This window comes from Artemia franciscana, chromosome 13 (genome assembly GCF_032884065.1).
Source record: "Artemia franciscana chromosome 13, ASM3288406v1, whole genome shotgun sequence".
Lineage (NCBI taxonomy): Eukaryota > Metazoa > Arthropoda > Branchiopoda > Anostraca > Artemiidae > Artemia > Artemia franciscana.
The window spans coordinates 36,392,672-36,409,223 of NC_088875.1; the positions used below are offsets into that span (position 1 = coordinate 36,392,672).

The 16,552-nt window shown below is 35.7% G+C and overlaps 1 protein-coding gene across 2 annotated transcripts in view; it reads right to left on the reverse strand.

The window, feature by feature from the left end:
* LOC136034885 (E3 SUMO-protein ligase NSE2-like) overlaps positions 1–16,552 on the reverse strand; it is a 235,066-nt gene that overhangs the window by 8,420 nt on the left and 210,094 nt on the right. For both annotated transcript variants that reach the window (XM_065716373.1, XM_065716375.1), the window contains 2 exons: positions 10,360–10,465; positions 3,926–4,094 (listed from right to left, as the gene is read on the reverse strand). In XM_065716373.1, the coding sequence (XP_065572445.1) occupies positions 3,926–4,094; positions 10,360–10,465 (275 nt within the window). The remainder of the gene's footprint in view (positions 1–3,925; positions 4,095–10,359; positions 10,466–16,552) is intronic.

The following is a 16,552-nucleotide window of genomic DNA, read 5'->3' on the forward strand; positions in this document are numbered from 1 at the left end:
CGTACTTTTACCTTTGGAGGGCCGAGCATTCCCAGAAAATTTCAACTAAATCTCATCAGCCGTTCCTGGGATATTTTACATATGCCCTTCTGACAAGATAGATGCTCATAGTATTTTTTGATTGAATATTCTGACGCTTAGTCGTTGCATACCCCTCAACATTCCCTTCTACATTTCGTAAATATCCACCTTAAAAACCTTAGTGTTTTCGAACGCACCGGTGATCAAATAGTCCCCCTTTGCCGATGAAAAACCCTGCCTCTTACATTCCTTGCCACGAGGACTGGGAAGAACTAATAAAATGAAACTGAACATTTGATATATGATAAGATTTAATTGCTGAAAGCTCCACAGACTCCACAGTTCAAGATTTGTAATTTTTATTTTCAATGCTGTACAAACAGATTGTTTGTAATATAATTCGTTTCATAACTAAACAATCATTTGATGAAAATAAGCTATTTAAGATTAATGAATCAATGCAAATGTCGAGAATTGATCATGGCAATATTTTTTGAACTATTCGAATACTATTCAAAGATATATTAATAGAATAGTTATATATATTCAACTCTTTACATATTATTCATAATATTTAAAAAGTTCTTATATAATAAGATATATAATATAAAGCATATATCGGTTTGTAACTAAATTTTTAACTCTTAAAAAGTTTATATGCCTCCAAGGCATAACTTACAGCATCTGCCCTCAGGCTCCAGGGGGTTGAGGCAATCCCAGAGTTTCTATTATCTGATGTTCGAACTATTTTTAACAAAATGATTATCTTGGAATTGTTAACGGTTGAATTTGGGGGAAAAGGGCGTAAGGGGGGGGGGGGCTAGTTGCCTCCGATATCTTTTGATTCTTAAAAGTGAACTAGAACTTCCAATTCTCTATGAAATGGGCTGAAGTTTATAAGACCAACCTTCCATAAGAACCATACATGCCCACAGGGCATAGCTTACAACGCCTGCCCCGGGCTCTGGGGGTGGTGTCGACCACAGAGTTTTGTTATCTGATCGTTGAAATATTTTTGACAAAATGGTTATCTCCAAAATTTTATCGGATGGGTTTGGGGGGAAAAAGCGTGGAGGGGGGTAGTTGTCGTCTCATTTATTTTGACTCTTTTTATCTCATGGGTTTGGGAAAAAAGGGCGTAAGGAGGGAGATTGCCTTCGATCTTTTTGAAACTTAAAAAGTGAACTAGATCTTTCAATTTCCAATGAAATGAACAGCCTCTGAAGTTTATACGAGCCTCCCTTCCATAAGAACCATATATGCCCCCAGTGCATAACTTTCAACACCTGCTCCCAGGCTCTGGGGGGTTGTGCCGACCTCCAATTTTTCGTTATCTGATCTTTGAATTGTTTTTTAACAAAATGGTTATCTCAAAATTTTTACCAGATGCATTGGTGAAAAAAGGCGTGGTTACCTTCTGATCACTTTTAACTCGGAAGAAGGGCACTAGAACTCCCAATTTCCAATCAAATGAGCCCCCTCCGAAGTTTATATGATCACCCCTTCCTTATGAAGCGCTATAGCGTCTGATTGTAAATTTTCATTTTTTGGGTCGTCCTTTAAGCAATTTTTTTATTGTTATGCAAAATTAACAAAAAATAATAGAGATTCCTTACTACAATATACTTAGTATTTTATACATAGTGATGTTCAATATGGTTTAACCTTTTTTAAGTGAACATGGCAGACTAACAAACTGTTCAAATATTCCAAGAGCCTCAAAGAATGTATTCGCAACAGCTATTTAGAATAAGTTTTATTTCTAGTCTCCAGACAAAATAATGTCGTTTTTGACTCGTTGTGATTCTTGCTGTTGCATGTCTGGTCTTATCAAGTTAGGGTGGTTAAGGTGATTAGACAAAATTTCTTCTTGTTCAAACGGTTTATCGTTTTTGACAATTGTAAATTTGGGTTTTTGGACCGTCTTGTAGAATTTTTTTTTTTACTGTTAAACAATATTAACAATAAAAAAAGGCAGGCATTCCTTGCTATGTTACACTTACTATTTTATACTTGGTTTTGTCTTAAATGAAATGCGTGTTTCCCAATAAGGTTCTAAACGAACTTTTTCCAACTCGTGACCCATCTAGACCGTCTTTCAAGGTCAAAAAATCCTAGGTTGCCAATTGAAAAAAGGAACCATTTTCAATAGGAAAAAAAATACACAGATACATAAATACACAATTACTCGTATAGGGAATAGGGCACCCTTTTCATCATGGAAGTACAGACGCATATATATATATATATATATATATATATATATATATATATATATATATATATATATATATATATATATATATATATATATATATATATATATATCGCGTCGAATAAATCGGATATTTTTCAATCAATCGTATTAATTCATTAATGGCATTAATATTATTGCATACTTTATAATCATGTCCTGATAATCAATAAGACCCCTTTCATCATGGAAATACAGATACATATAAATATAAATATATATATATACATATATATATATATATATATATATATATATATATATATATATATATATATATATATATATATATATATATATATATATATATATATATTGAAAAGACAAATCACCAATGCAACAGCACAAACACATTAAAAAAAGAAAAAAGGACAGAAGGAGAAAAGGAAGACTGTTTTCCTACATTAGTGATTAATATAGATCAGCACTTGAATGAGGCCTTAACCCTACTCATCCATACAATCACATAGGTCAAACAGCAAAGCCACAATCAACCATAAAGAGTAATCCATGGACAGGCAGTCCCTTAAAACTCCTCTGACTTTGTCAATGAGATATACTATAAGATATAAGATATCTTATCTAAGATATAAGATAATGAGTAACTTCCCAACTGCCGCAGTCACCCAATTTTAAGGCCAGGTCTGTGTGTTTTCTCGTCAAATACAGATAGCTATTTATACAATACCTAGATAATAAACAATACGTTTCTTGTTGGTGAATATACATGGTCTTTTAAACGTAATAAGCTCAACAGATATACAGGGGAGATGGCGAATTTTACCTGTAGTATCTAGACTACATAAATTCTGATAGTCATATAGTATACAAAAAATGTCTTTCTTTACAAACTGGTTGGACGCGTAGCACTGGCATCATTGTCATAATGCTTTTCGTTTTCAAAAGTATTAGTATCCAAAATATATCTTACGGTCACTGGAATAAGCTCAGAGAAGTATTGTTATTTAGTATTATTTTTTTTCTATGGGTTCACATTAATGAGTTCAATAATAGAAATTCGTTCGTATGTATTCAACAGAATATCACTTTTGGCCACTGGAACAAGCTCAGAACATTATAAATGGAAAATAAGCCACAAATGCACACCTTTAAGCCTTTTTGAAGCTGATCAGGGTATTTTAGAGAATAATTCTAATCATCACAGTAAAAAAGTCCTTTGACGTTTTTCACAGCGAATTTCATTAATTTTAAGAGGTTTTATTCCTAAAGATTACATACGATCGCTCTTTACAAGCTGTTGTTTTTTAACCCCAACCCCCCTCCTCTCGGTGACAAAATAATCCTTTTCACTCAAAATTTCAACCTTTAATGTCATCTACACTAATTTAAATTTTTTTTTATTTTGGGCAGCCAAAGATAATTGATGAAAGACAAGGTATACTAATATAAATTGACAAACCAAAAAAATACCACTGCTGGTTTTTCAGGGTTCCCTTCCACCATAGGGCACCCCTTTCACCGTGGAAATACAAGCAGCTTACAACCTGTTTAAGACTGAGCTTATTGAAACTCTTCTGACCGGCATCCGAAATTTTTACGTAATAAGTTCGACAAAACAACGTTTAAGACCAGCTGATCTGGCTGGTTGGCAGTAGCAATATTTTCCAGTAATTGAAAGGTAAGCATTACCTTGTCCCTTTGGGTTTGCGTTTAATGAGTTCAATGATGGATGATCTTTCGTATGTGTGTCCACACTTCGCCCCTTTCACGGGATCGACCATTGGCTGTTTTGTAATAGGATCAAATGTGCTAACAATAGCTTCTGTAATTACAGCTTCAATGCCTGCACCAAATGCAACTAAAAATAAAGAATAAACATTTAACTGAAGCTTATAATCCACAATTACACGTATTATGACAATAATTGCATATACTATATTTACGACATATTTTTATAGCAGTTGCTTGGAAAATGTCACATTTCCCGTCATAGCGAGAGGTCACCAAATCTACCTTGCTTTGTTTTTACTTGTTGTTCTTAGCTTCCACCCAACAGTTACCATACTTATTATACCAATTTATTATCATACACTGATCTTACATAATTACACCCTAAATTCAGTCATAAATTTGTGTCATTTAGCTTCTAAGACCTACTTTTCTAGACTTAATCCATTTTCACAATGAAACTTTCAGTGACAAGAAGTATGGACAGCTCAATCTAACGTGTGATGAAACATAAAACAAGGAAGGGCAACAGTAAGCTACTAGTCCCCCGTCAGTCAAACATTAAATTAAGAGCTTTTACTGAATAAAAGGAACTCGTGGTGACGTCATTTCAAGAAACAAGAGCTAAGAGCTCATATGACACTTGAGACGAGGTCGGAAGAGCCAAAGAGTCACGAGGTCCTTATATACATCAAAATTCATTAAGATCCGATCACCCACTCGTAAGTTAAAAATACTTCAATTTTTCCTCTCCCTTCAGCCCCTCAGATGGTCGAATCGGGGAACGACTTTACCAAGTCAATTTGTGCAGCTCCCTGACACCCCTACCAATTTTCATCGTCCTAGCACGTCCAGAAGCATCAAACTCACCAAAGCACTGAACCCACCCCCTAACTCCCCCAAAGAGAGCGGATCCAGTCTGGTTACGTCAATCTACGACATTTATAAGCGTTTTGCAAGATTTCCAGTTTCCCACTCCAACTCCCTCCAATGTCAACAGATCTGGTCGGAATTTGAAATAAGAACTCTGAGACACGAGTTCCTTCTAAATATCAAATTTCATCGAGATCCGGTCACCTGTTATTAAGTTAAAATACCTCAATTTTTCTAATTTTCCCAAGTTAACAACTCCCAGCTCCCCTAAAGAGAACGGATCCGTTCCAATTATGTAAATCACGTATCTATAACTTGTGCTTATTCTTCCCATCAAGTTTCATCCCGATCTCTCCACTCTAAGCGTTTTCCAAGATTTCGGGTTTCCCCCTCCAGCTCCCCCCCAATGTCACCGTATTTGGTCGGGATTTAAAATGAGAGTTCTACGGCCAAGATCCTTCTAAAGATCAAGTTTCCTTAAGATCTGATCATCCGTTCGTAAGTTACAAATACCTCATTTTTAAATTTTTTTCCGAATTACCTCCCCCCCAACTCCACCAAAGAGAGCAGATCTGGTCCGGTTATTTCCTTCACATATCTTGAACTTGTGCTTATTCTAACCACCGTGTTTCATCCTGATCTCTCCGCTTTAAGCGTTCTCCAAGATCCCCCCCCCCAATGACACTGGATCCGGTCGGGATTTAAAATAAGAGATCTGAGTTACGAGATCCTTCTAAATATCAAATTTAATTAAGATCCGATCACTCCTTCGTAAGTTAAAAATACCTCATTTTTTCTAATTTTTTAGAATTAATCCTTCCCACGCCAACTCCCCCAAAGAGAGCGGATCCGTTCTGGTTATGTTAATCACGTATTTAAGACTTGTGCTTATTTTTCCCACCAAGTTTCATCCCGATCCCTCCACTCTACGCGTTTTCCAAGATTTTAGGTCCCCCCCCAACTCCCCCAATGTCACCAGATCCGGCCGGGATTTAAAATAAAAGCTCTGAGACACGATATCCTTCCAAACATCAAATTTCATTAAGATCAGATCACTCCTTCGTAAGTTAAAAATAGCTCATTTTTTCTAATTTTTCAGAATTAACCGTCCCCCCACTCCCCCCAGATAGTCGAATCGGGGGACGACAATTTCTAATTTAATCTGGTCTGGTTCCTGATACGCCTGCCAAATTTAATCGTCCTAACTTCCCTGGAAGTGCCTAAAGTAGCCAAACCGGGACACACAGACCGACAGAATTTGCGATCGCTTTATGTCGCTTGGTAGATGATACGAGCAAGTTAGTTCAAAGACTTGTTTCCAGAGAAATTTTTATTAATTTCCAGCAACCTCACGGAATTTGCGTTTTGTAGATTTCATGATCTCAAATACAACTCAAGACTGAGGCCTATTATACCCCAACCACAAATAATTCTGGTTACTGAGCATAACCTCTTTATGATGAGGAAAATCTAACCAACCTTTTTTAAGAGTTCTTTTTTTCTGGCAATCCCTAGAGGTAATCCAAAGGACTACACAATTTTCAATAAAATATACTATCTCGGTGAGTGCAAATTAATAACATAGCGGTAGAATCCAATATTTGCATTATTCCAGCGCTTCTTCATAATTTTTTGTTTATCAATTAAAATTTTATTTTAGGTTATTGATGTTGGCAAGGAAAATTCGAGATGAAAAGGGTCAACGGTCAAAAAATTACTCGAACATGTATTGGTCCGTTCACTACTGGGCAGGAATCGGTGACCACAAAGTTTAAATTAGAGGTGGACCCAGAGTAATGGATATAAGTGAAATCTTCATCCTTCAGAACGACAAACATATAGACGGTTGTAAAATGACTAGTAAAAATACGAGAAAAGAGAGATGCAGCAGTTAAAAGATCAACACTGAAATCAACACTAATCGTCAGTAGTTTCCCAGACGACCATATCGGGTGGGTAACTTTAGACATCAAAGCACATAATGTGATATAATTCTGGGACAAAGAGTTATAATGAGAGTCCATTGGCAAAAACAAACGCATTAACGTCATCAAGAAGCATACATTGATACTTTTTATCAGCCGCAGAAGGCCGAATTAGGGTAGATCTAGTCTGGCAAAAAAGAACTCATGATCAGTCAAACTTTGCTCAATAAAGATGCTAAGGGCCTCAGAAGATGCTCAATAGTACAAACTATATCAAATACATCGAAAACAAATGCAAACTCACCCATATGCTACTAAAAAGTTCTCTAGTCGAACAACTATCAGCTCAGAAAAAAAAAAAAAAAAATCAGAGACCCACTGTAAATGGGAAGAGGAGTTTCAATACATCCAGCAAATACCATCATGGAAGCGACTAGAAACAACGCAATGCCTCGTTATTGGAAGCAAAACAATCTCAGACCTCAGTTTCTCTGAGCCTTCAGAGGCACACAGAGCATAAGTGATTAACTTCCAATCTTCACTCACGTGGGCTGCTGCATAGATGTCCTTCCACATTGAGATGAGACTCGTCTGAAGGGCTCTTCTGTCCCATTTGTACGATTCTCTGGTCTTACTCAGAGACGGTTGCCTTACGTTTGGATGGAGGAGCATTTTTTGAAGTCTAGGGTCTAGCATGGGGAGAAATTATCAAGGTATCGCCGTTTTCGCTGTCTCACAACGGAGATGTCTAGTTAGACTGCGTGGATGCAAATCCCACTGTTGACATACTTTTTGTATATGAATCCAAAAATTTTTCTACCATAAATTTTTCTACCATAAATTTTTCTACCATTTTTCGACCATAGTTTCAATTTCAAGGTGGCGGCCACTAGTTCGCGATCTGAAACCATTTTGGCGTTTCTAAAACTTCGAAAGACTTTTAGGCTCGTCTGCAATCTCCGACGAATTAGGAAACGGTTGATTTGATTTTCTCTGGTACCATCTGGGTATGTTAAAGTGTATCTACGGATGTTTTTATGCTGAAACAGTGTATTGCCGATCATAAAATCATTCCCTATTTTCGCTAATAGTGCCAAGTCCTACCACTTCGGGACAGTGATTCTGTTTTGGCCAACTTTTGCATTAACATCAGCTGCAACAGAGGTGACGCGGTAGAGAGGGTCCACTAGTTGAAGTTTATTCGCATTCATAATCTTTTCCGGGGACTTGCACGAGTTGTCATCAGATTGACAGCTTCAGATCCAAGCCTTATCGCTGACATTTCTATAGTAGGTATAGTTTTACGGGGATAGCTTTCTAGGCCAACGTCAAGCCAGTTTCTTTGGCTGAGCTAGGGACAGGGACGCCAGAACCTTAACAATGGACTGAAACCCAACAGGCAACCCTAGATAGAAAAACAATCGCTGATGTTGAAAACAACATGATCTTACATGATGACTCAAGCCATGATAAAGACATATATGACGATAGTGCTGAAAAGGATAGGGTCAATGGGGGACTATGTTCTAGTGGAGATTCTTGGCAAAAAGAAAAAAAAATTCTGCAGGCTAAGAAAAAGGAAATACCATCAAGAGAAAATTTGTTAGCTTCCTTTGTAGGAATTTCTCCATGTAGCATGCTTCAAAAGCACCTATGTTAGACATTTGCCTAATGGAGTAATGACGGTTGAACAAGAATGTGCTTTCATCTGTCACTATCATTAAAAAGTGATAAATACTATTCAACCTGACAAAACCCATAGATGTAACAGAAGCATCTTGTAGAAAAAAAAGACTTGTACTGTTATTGTACAGAGCTCTTGGTAGTAAAATAGAAATGATTGATATAATGGGAAACCTAACTTACATCCCTGACCTCTTATGGGCACTTCAGACCCCACTTTGTACAAAAAAAAACAAAAAAAAAACAAACATAAATAGGTGAATTGGTAAGAAAAAGGGATCTACTTATTTTACATTATACCAAGAGTCGATTCCACGAACTTGACTAAAATAAAGCGTTATTTAATAAAAAACTGAAGCATAACACAAAAAACAAGAGCAAAGAGCTCATATGGCCCTTGTGACGAGGTAAGAACCTAAAAGTAGACTCGGTACTAGAGTTATCGATTTTGCTGTTCGTCCAGAAGCACCGAACACGCCAAAGCACTGGAGATCCCCCCAATTCCCCCAAAAGAGAGCAGATCCGGTCCAATTATGTCAATCACGTGTCTAGGACTTTTGCTAATTCTTCCCGTTCAGTTTCATCCCGATCTCTTCACTCTAAGCGTTTTCCAAGATTTCCGGTTTCCAAGATTTCCACTTCCCACCTTCACCCCCCAATTTTTCCGGATCCGATCCGAATTGAAGAGGAGCATCTGAGACAAGAGATCTTTCTATATATCAAGCTTCATTAAGATCCGAGCACCCATTCGTAAGATAAACATACCTCAATTTCCACGGTTTCCCCTCCCTCCAGCCCCCCGAGATTGTCAAATCAAAGAAACGACTATTTATCAAGTCAAGTTGTAAGGTCCCTGACACGTCTACCAATTTTCATCGTCCTAGCACGTCCAGAAGCACCGAACTCGTCAAAGCACTGGACCCCCCCCCAACTCCCCCAAAGAGAGCGGATCCGGTCAACTTATGTCAATAACATATTTAGTACTTGTGCTTATTCTTCCCGTCAAGTTTCAACCCAATCTCTCAACTCTAAGCGTATTCCAAAATTTCTGGTTTCCCCCTCCAATCCCCCCCATTGTCACCGGATCCAATCGGGATTTAAAATAAGAGCTCTGAAACACAAGGTCCTTCTAAATATCAAATTTCATTAAGATCCAATCACCCGTTCGAAAGTTAAAAATACCTCATTTTTTCTAATTTTCCCGAATTAACCGTCCCTCCACCACCCACCCCCCAGATGGTCGAATCGGGGAAGCGAATATTTCTATTTCAACCTGGTCCGGTACCTGATACGCCTGCCAACTTTCAGCGATCGCTATATGGATCACGTATCTAGTTTCGGATCTTCTTCATGTAAAAAAAAGGCCAACCGGGACTCGAACCCGAAACCTCTCACAACCTCAGCGAGAATCATACCCCTAGAACAACGAGCCACACCTAAGAAGAACAATCAGTTGTTTTATCACAAATAAAGATTCTTCTCAACTAACTTGTTCGTTCGCTTCCCTCCAGATGGTTGAATCGGGGAAGCAACTATTTCTAATTAATCTGGTCCGGTCCCTGATATGCCTGCCAACTTTCATCGCCCTAGCTTATCTGGAAGTGCCCGAACTACTAAAAGCAGGACCGACAAACAGACCGAAGGACAGAAACTACGACCGCTATATGGCACTTGGCCGATGGGCAAGTGCCATAAAAACCTGAAAAAACTTCAACTTGGTTTGATGAAGAACACGGTACATTTCTGGCAATTATTAATTCTTATATCACCAAAAGTTCGAAATTCTAATTACTTGTACTTGAAATTTTTGATGACAGACATCATTTTTTTTCTTTTACGCGACATTTTTATCTTGTCCCTATTTAAAGAATGACAAATAATATTATTAAAAAAGCGAAGAAAAAAATACAGTACCATTTGCCTGAGAAAGTGACTGAACAGCCTCAACAAACTTGGAATATTTACTGAACTCTGTAAAATTGGTATTTGAAAGGTACTCTTCGTACATGGCATCGAAAACCTACAAGAATAACAATTTAATACTTTTTCTTAGAACTGACTGATGGGAAACTAGTAAGAACTCTTTACTAACTCTGAAAGTTGCAATTATATAAAAATGAATCTACTCACGCCTCGTCCCTTCTCCCTCTAGAATAGTGAATTCTCACAAATTCCGAAAGTTGATGCAATAAAGTATATGATACTTTCAATGAATTTTACAGCCTGAGTTAGGTTCCTGTAATGTGTCTGCAATTCCATGCATTTAATTCTTTCCTACACGCAAGGATTGATAATTTTTTTTTTTAAAGATCTTTTTTTAATTTTTTTTTTAATTATTTCGTTCTGAATCCAGAGCGAACCCCCATAATAGCAACTACTTTAGCAAAACCTACAGTCACAAAGAAGTAGACTCTAAGTAGAAATTGGCTTTTGTTTTTTAAAGTGAAGACTTCCACTGAATCTTCAAGCTTTATAAATAAGTTGGGATGCAGAGAGGAGTTTTAAAGCATATTATAGGGTCTAAGTTAGGCAGCAGATCCATTTTTTTAAACTTGCCCAAGTATATTATTATAGTTTGTAAGGGGTTGCTAAAAAATCACTATCTTCTGCCAATTGTTGTGGAAAACAAATTAAGTTTAAATTTGTTTAATAATTTAGATCTGTAATAAATGGAGATTTATTGTATGCGATGTAAAAAGGTTACTGCAACCAAGTCTTTAACTAAGGCAGTTTAAAAAAGAAATGCTGTGCCAATGATTAAAAGTATTTGTACATTTTGTGGTTGCAAAAAAAAAATCGTTTTTAAAAAAGGAAGAAATGATCGAAAACCCCGGATAAAAGGAAGTGGTATTTGTACTGGCAAAAATAGCTTAGAAACAAACTTTTAGAACTCTATAAAACTTTCCAGGGATTGTTGATTTACATAGAAAATTGATAGAACATGGTTCTAATATATCAAAACTAAAATCAAAGAAGTGTTGCAAAATCCAACTAGTTATTCTTTACACCACCCAGCTTATCATACATTTAAAACAAGAAGCGTTTACATTCATAGTGTTCATAGCCAGTGGCAAGCAGAATGGTTGATATCCATCAGTATAAAAGTGAAAATAATAATTTTAATTATATTCGTACAGTCACCGATTGTTTTAGCAAATATACTTGGTGTATTCCTTTGAAGGATAAAACGGGCAAGGAAATTATTAATGCTTTTAAGGATTTATTTAAAAATAGAAAACCTAAGAAATTACGCACAGATAAAGGTAAAGAATTTGTAATGAAAAACGTTAAGTATTTTTTAAGAGTCATGAAATTCATTGGTTCTCATCTGAAAGTGATTCAAAAGCTCAAATTTTTGAACGGTTTAATAGAACAATCAAAGAGAAATTACAGAAATGTTTTACTCATAACAACACAAAACGTTGGATAGATTTAGTACCCTCGTTAGTTGACAATTATCATCGATCCATGATAATTATCATCGTTAGTTGACAATTATCATCGATGATAACAATTCTTATCATCGATCCATCAAATGAAACCAATAGAAGCGAGTAAAAAAGGAAATGAAAACAAGATGTACACTAATTTATTTCCTGATGTCGAAATTCAAAAACCATCCACAAACAAATTCAACGCTGGTGATTTGATTAGAATTAATAAAAGTACGTAAGGGATTACCCTTACATTTTGATAAGGATTACCAACTAAACTATACAACTGAAGTGTTTGAAAAAGCAGCAGTGAAACATAAAATCCCTACAATGTATGAACTGTCGGATACAACTGGTGAACTCAGCATTGGTGGTTTCTACAAAAAAGAATGCTTGAAGGTTATTCAATAAAAACTTTCACTCATAATAAATTATTAGCGAGTGGAGTGAAAAGTAAAGAAATGCAAAGAAATATACTTCAAGAACATTCCAGCAAGCTGGATTTCGTGACTATGCTGAAAAGTTGGGTGCTCCAATCACTGACATAAAAATGCAAATATGATTACTGATAAATTACATAAAAGTGACACTAATTTAAGAAGACGATTTCAACGACTGGATCAATCTTTAAACAACGCAGATAGCTTTTAAGCAAGCAAACAAACTCTCTCAAGACAAGCTTTTTTACCCCCGAATAAACCAAATTTCATTGCTAATGTCCATTCTGGGATATATGAAGCACTTTTGAGATAAATCAATAAGGACTATGATCCTAAGGGATTCTATTTTGAAGTGCCTAGTTTTCATTTAGAAAATTATCAACATTTAAAAGGAGCAATAGGTGAATCAGGAACAGTTAATCAAAGTTATGGAGGATAGATAAAAGGTGAGAGGTCTAAAGAAATAGAAAAAAGTCTCAGTTCGTCAATACCTACAGAAGAAGGTTAAAAGCTATCAAAGATGATTTTGATGTTATACAGCCTCATCTAGGAACTGGGATTTACATGAATGCAAATGATATGATTGAGAAACTAGATCTACGTTGCATGGGCAACGTGAGGTGTTGCGGCAACCTTTGCTCGGCTTCGCCGAGTAAAGTGTTGCGAGAGCAACACTTTGGTTTTGTTTCCTCGCTGCGACTAAACGCTGAAGTTGTTAATCTGTAAGGATGCTAAAATACATACTAGGTACACCAACTCGCAAAAGTTGCAAACTCCTCATTGCTAAAGATCATTGTAGCCTTACAGCCGATTATTACTTACAAGTCCCCTACATGTCTTACCACTGGAACCAAATTGGTCTTACCATCAAATACAACAGAAACAAAAAATAGGTACACCAACTAGTAAGAGTTGCGAACCCCTCATTGCCGAGGATGATTATGAGCTAACAGCCGACTGTTGCTTACAACTCCCCTATATGTCTCACAATTGGTATCGGCCTATTTTTGGTTTCAGTGTGTACCTTACTACTGAAGTTGTCAACCCCTTTAAACTTTCAAACTGGTATATCTCATGAAGGAATTTTTGTACAAAAAAATGGATGACATATACTTTGATCAGCTCATCAAAAGCTATCGATTGCCGACGAAAAAAAAATCTATCTGTCTTAGTTCAAAAGTTGACTTTTTTGCCATAGGCCAACTTTCTAACGTCATCACTTAGAAAGGAGCAAAGGATAAACTCTAATTTCTTTAGCAATGAGAGAACTTTTAAAGTTTAAGAGGCACATCTGATACCATTTCTCTACCGCAATCCCAAGTGCGAAAAACCGAATGATAAACTCAGCTGAAATCACGAACAGAAATGGGTAGAAACAATAGATGGCAGCACTTTCGGACCCGTGGGAAAATGCCGCTTTTTTGCTTCTCTAAATTTTTCTATTTATCACTCAAAGAAGATATATTGGCTGTGGGGCAGGGTAACTGTCGCATATATTTAACACTTATAGATTTTAGTCCATCTTCAATTTGAAACTGGTGCCTGTCTGCTTGCCTGCTAGAACGGAGCTTTCCACTCGAAAGCAGAAACATGGTTTGATGAAACGAAAGCTTGGCTGCATAACTTCAGATAGTCCTCTCTGACATAGGCTATACAACTCCTCTTCACTTCACACACTATAGGCTCTGGCTCAAGGACAAGCAAAAACCATCCTTTTTGGCCCCAGGCAAGAGTTTTACGAAGCTTTCCAAAATGTAAAGTCATATTCATCAATCCGGCCTAAGGTCCACACTTTCCGTAAAAACCGCAGAGGTTAGACCCTTACCACTTTCTAGGAATAAGCTGAAATCGGAGTGCTAGGAACAAAAAAAAAAAAAAAAAAAAAAAAAAAAAAAAAAAAAAAAAAAAAAAAACACGACAAAACCAAAATGTTGCTCTCGCAACACAATTATATAGTTCTAGGTAGTAGAGCTGTTGGAAATACATTTGATGAAGTGAGAAATGAAACTACTGACCCGCTCCATTCATTATTCAAAAACAAAATTATTAAGAAAAATGACTATAATACTATTTGCAACAATTATCTCAGAATTTCAACTTTATGAAAAAAAAACTTTTCAAATGAATGGTTTTGATTATTATTAGTGGTAAAAAAAAGTGAAACTGAATAGTCTTATACAAGTAATCAGACCACGTTAGATCGAAACTCTGATTATGAAATAGCTGTAAATCCATTTACACTATGGTACTCATTGTATGACATTAGGGATCAATTTAAAAACAATACGTTTGAGTACAGGGAAAAAATAAGGACGAATAGTTTAACGTTGTTATACCCAATGGATTGTATGATGAAGAGGGTTTAAGTTATTTCTTAACTTGTCATTTCAATTCATTCCTAGATCGATGCCCAATCAGTATATCATCCAATCTAGAAACAATGAAATTTGTTATTATTTTTAAAGAGAATTACAAATTTCGGTCTAATAGTGATTTATATTTTATTTTCGGATTTGAAAATGAAGCTGAACTAAGCAGTAAATATAATGAAGGTGCTAAAGTTCCTAATATTACAAGGATTGTTGATAAAATACAATTTCACTGCTCATTAGCGGATAGTTCAATAGTGAATGGGAATACAACTTCCGGTGTGATGTAGAGTTCTGCTCCAAAAACCGAACCTGGAACGCTACTCTATTCGATTTCTTTAGAAAGGAAATATCTTCCAATCAATCGAAACGAATATATCAACACTCTAAAAATGACCATATGTGATCAATTAGGTAGATTAATTGATCTGAATGGAGAGAATATTGTTTACGTTTGGATTTGGAAAAATTTTAATGAATTTATTTAATAGAATTTATCTATAATAAATGTAGATCAATAAGAAACAATTATTGTATACAACACAGTATGGTAGCAGAATTGGTAGTTTCTTTAAAAATATCACCAACTCTCAATTATTCAAGACGTCGATAAAAAATATAAAAGATGAAGCTTGTTCCGTGTATAACACCATGATTAAACCTCGACTGGAATTATTTAAAAATAGAGCGATAGAATATGGGAAAGATTAGATAGATTATACTCAAAGAGAGTCAAATGATGTGAGATCTCTAAAAGATATAGTTTCAAATAATAAGAGATATTTCAATAAACATCTTGATGAACAGAGGCTTATTGGATGCAGTGATTTTAGGGAAGCGACTTAAACTACATCCAAGTGATGCTCTTATTGAAACCCTCAGTGACAATCGAAGATCTGCCTCCACTGTTTGAAAATCTTTTAAAGTTTATTTAATAAGTTTTCCCGTAAATAAATGGCAGTGAATCAAGTAATTGCTCCTTATTGAGAAATATTAGCAAAGCCTAAGATGGTTCTACAACCAAATATGAATATATAGAATTTAGAGAAAAAAATCTTAATTTATCTCAAAAATTAAATTATAATTTCATTTTAAAAGATGCGGAATCTTGGATTCTTAAATAACACGTTGGATGGAACAAATATGCGAAATAATATGAAGCTACTTTAGCAAATAGTGAATTTAATTTGCTCAGATATGCTGAATATATTATCAATGAAAAACGCATTAAAAGTAATTATTATGTAGGTATAACATCCGTTGATTCCTTTAAAGCAAAAAATGAGTTTGAAAGCACCTTTACACCAGTTGCAGCAGGTGGTGGAACCATTAAAACAAGACGAAATAGCGCTTTTAATAGTAATTTTTTTAAAGGATTGAATAAAACAAAAGAAAATCACGCAGTTAGTATGTATTTACCATTATCACGATTATTTAGACTTCGTCAAGATATTAATCGTGTTTTTAGAGGCATTACACATCAAATTATATTAAAACGAAACGATTTTTCCAATATGATTATAAAGTCAGGAGCTCAAAATCTTAAAGTTGATGCAATACATTTATCATTGATGTTACCAGTATTATATCCCAGTTTACCCATAGCGACTCATTAGAAGCTGGATTAATGAAGAGGGTGGAACAATTAAAAGCTAGATTAGGAAAGGGCAGCTCATTTGAATTAAGATGGGAAGCATGTAACACCTATAAAAGTGATAATAAAACGGATAAAGAATTAATATGGAGGGTAATCAGTGAACGTTATAACACAATTCAAACTATTGTTGTGTTACATAAATCCGGAAAAGGTAACAGTTATACGCAAAGCATTATGGTATCTGACCATACGAACACTGAGAGAATT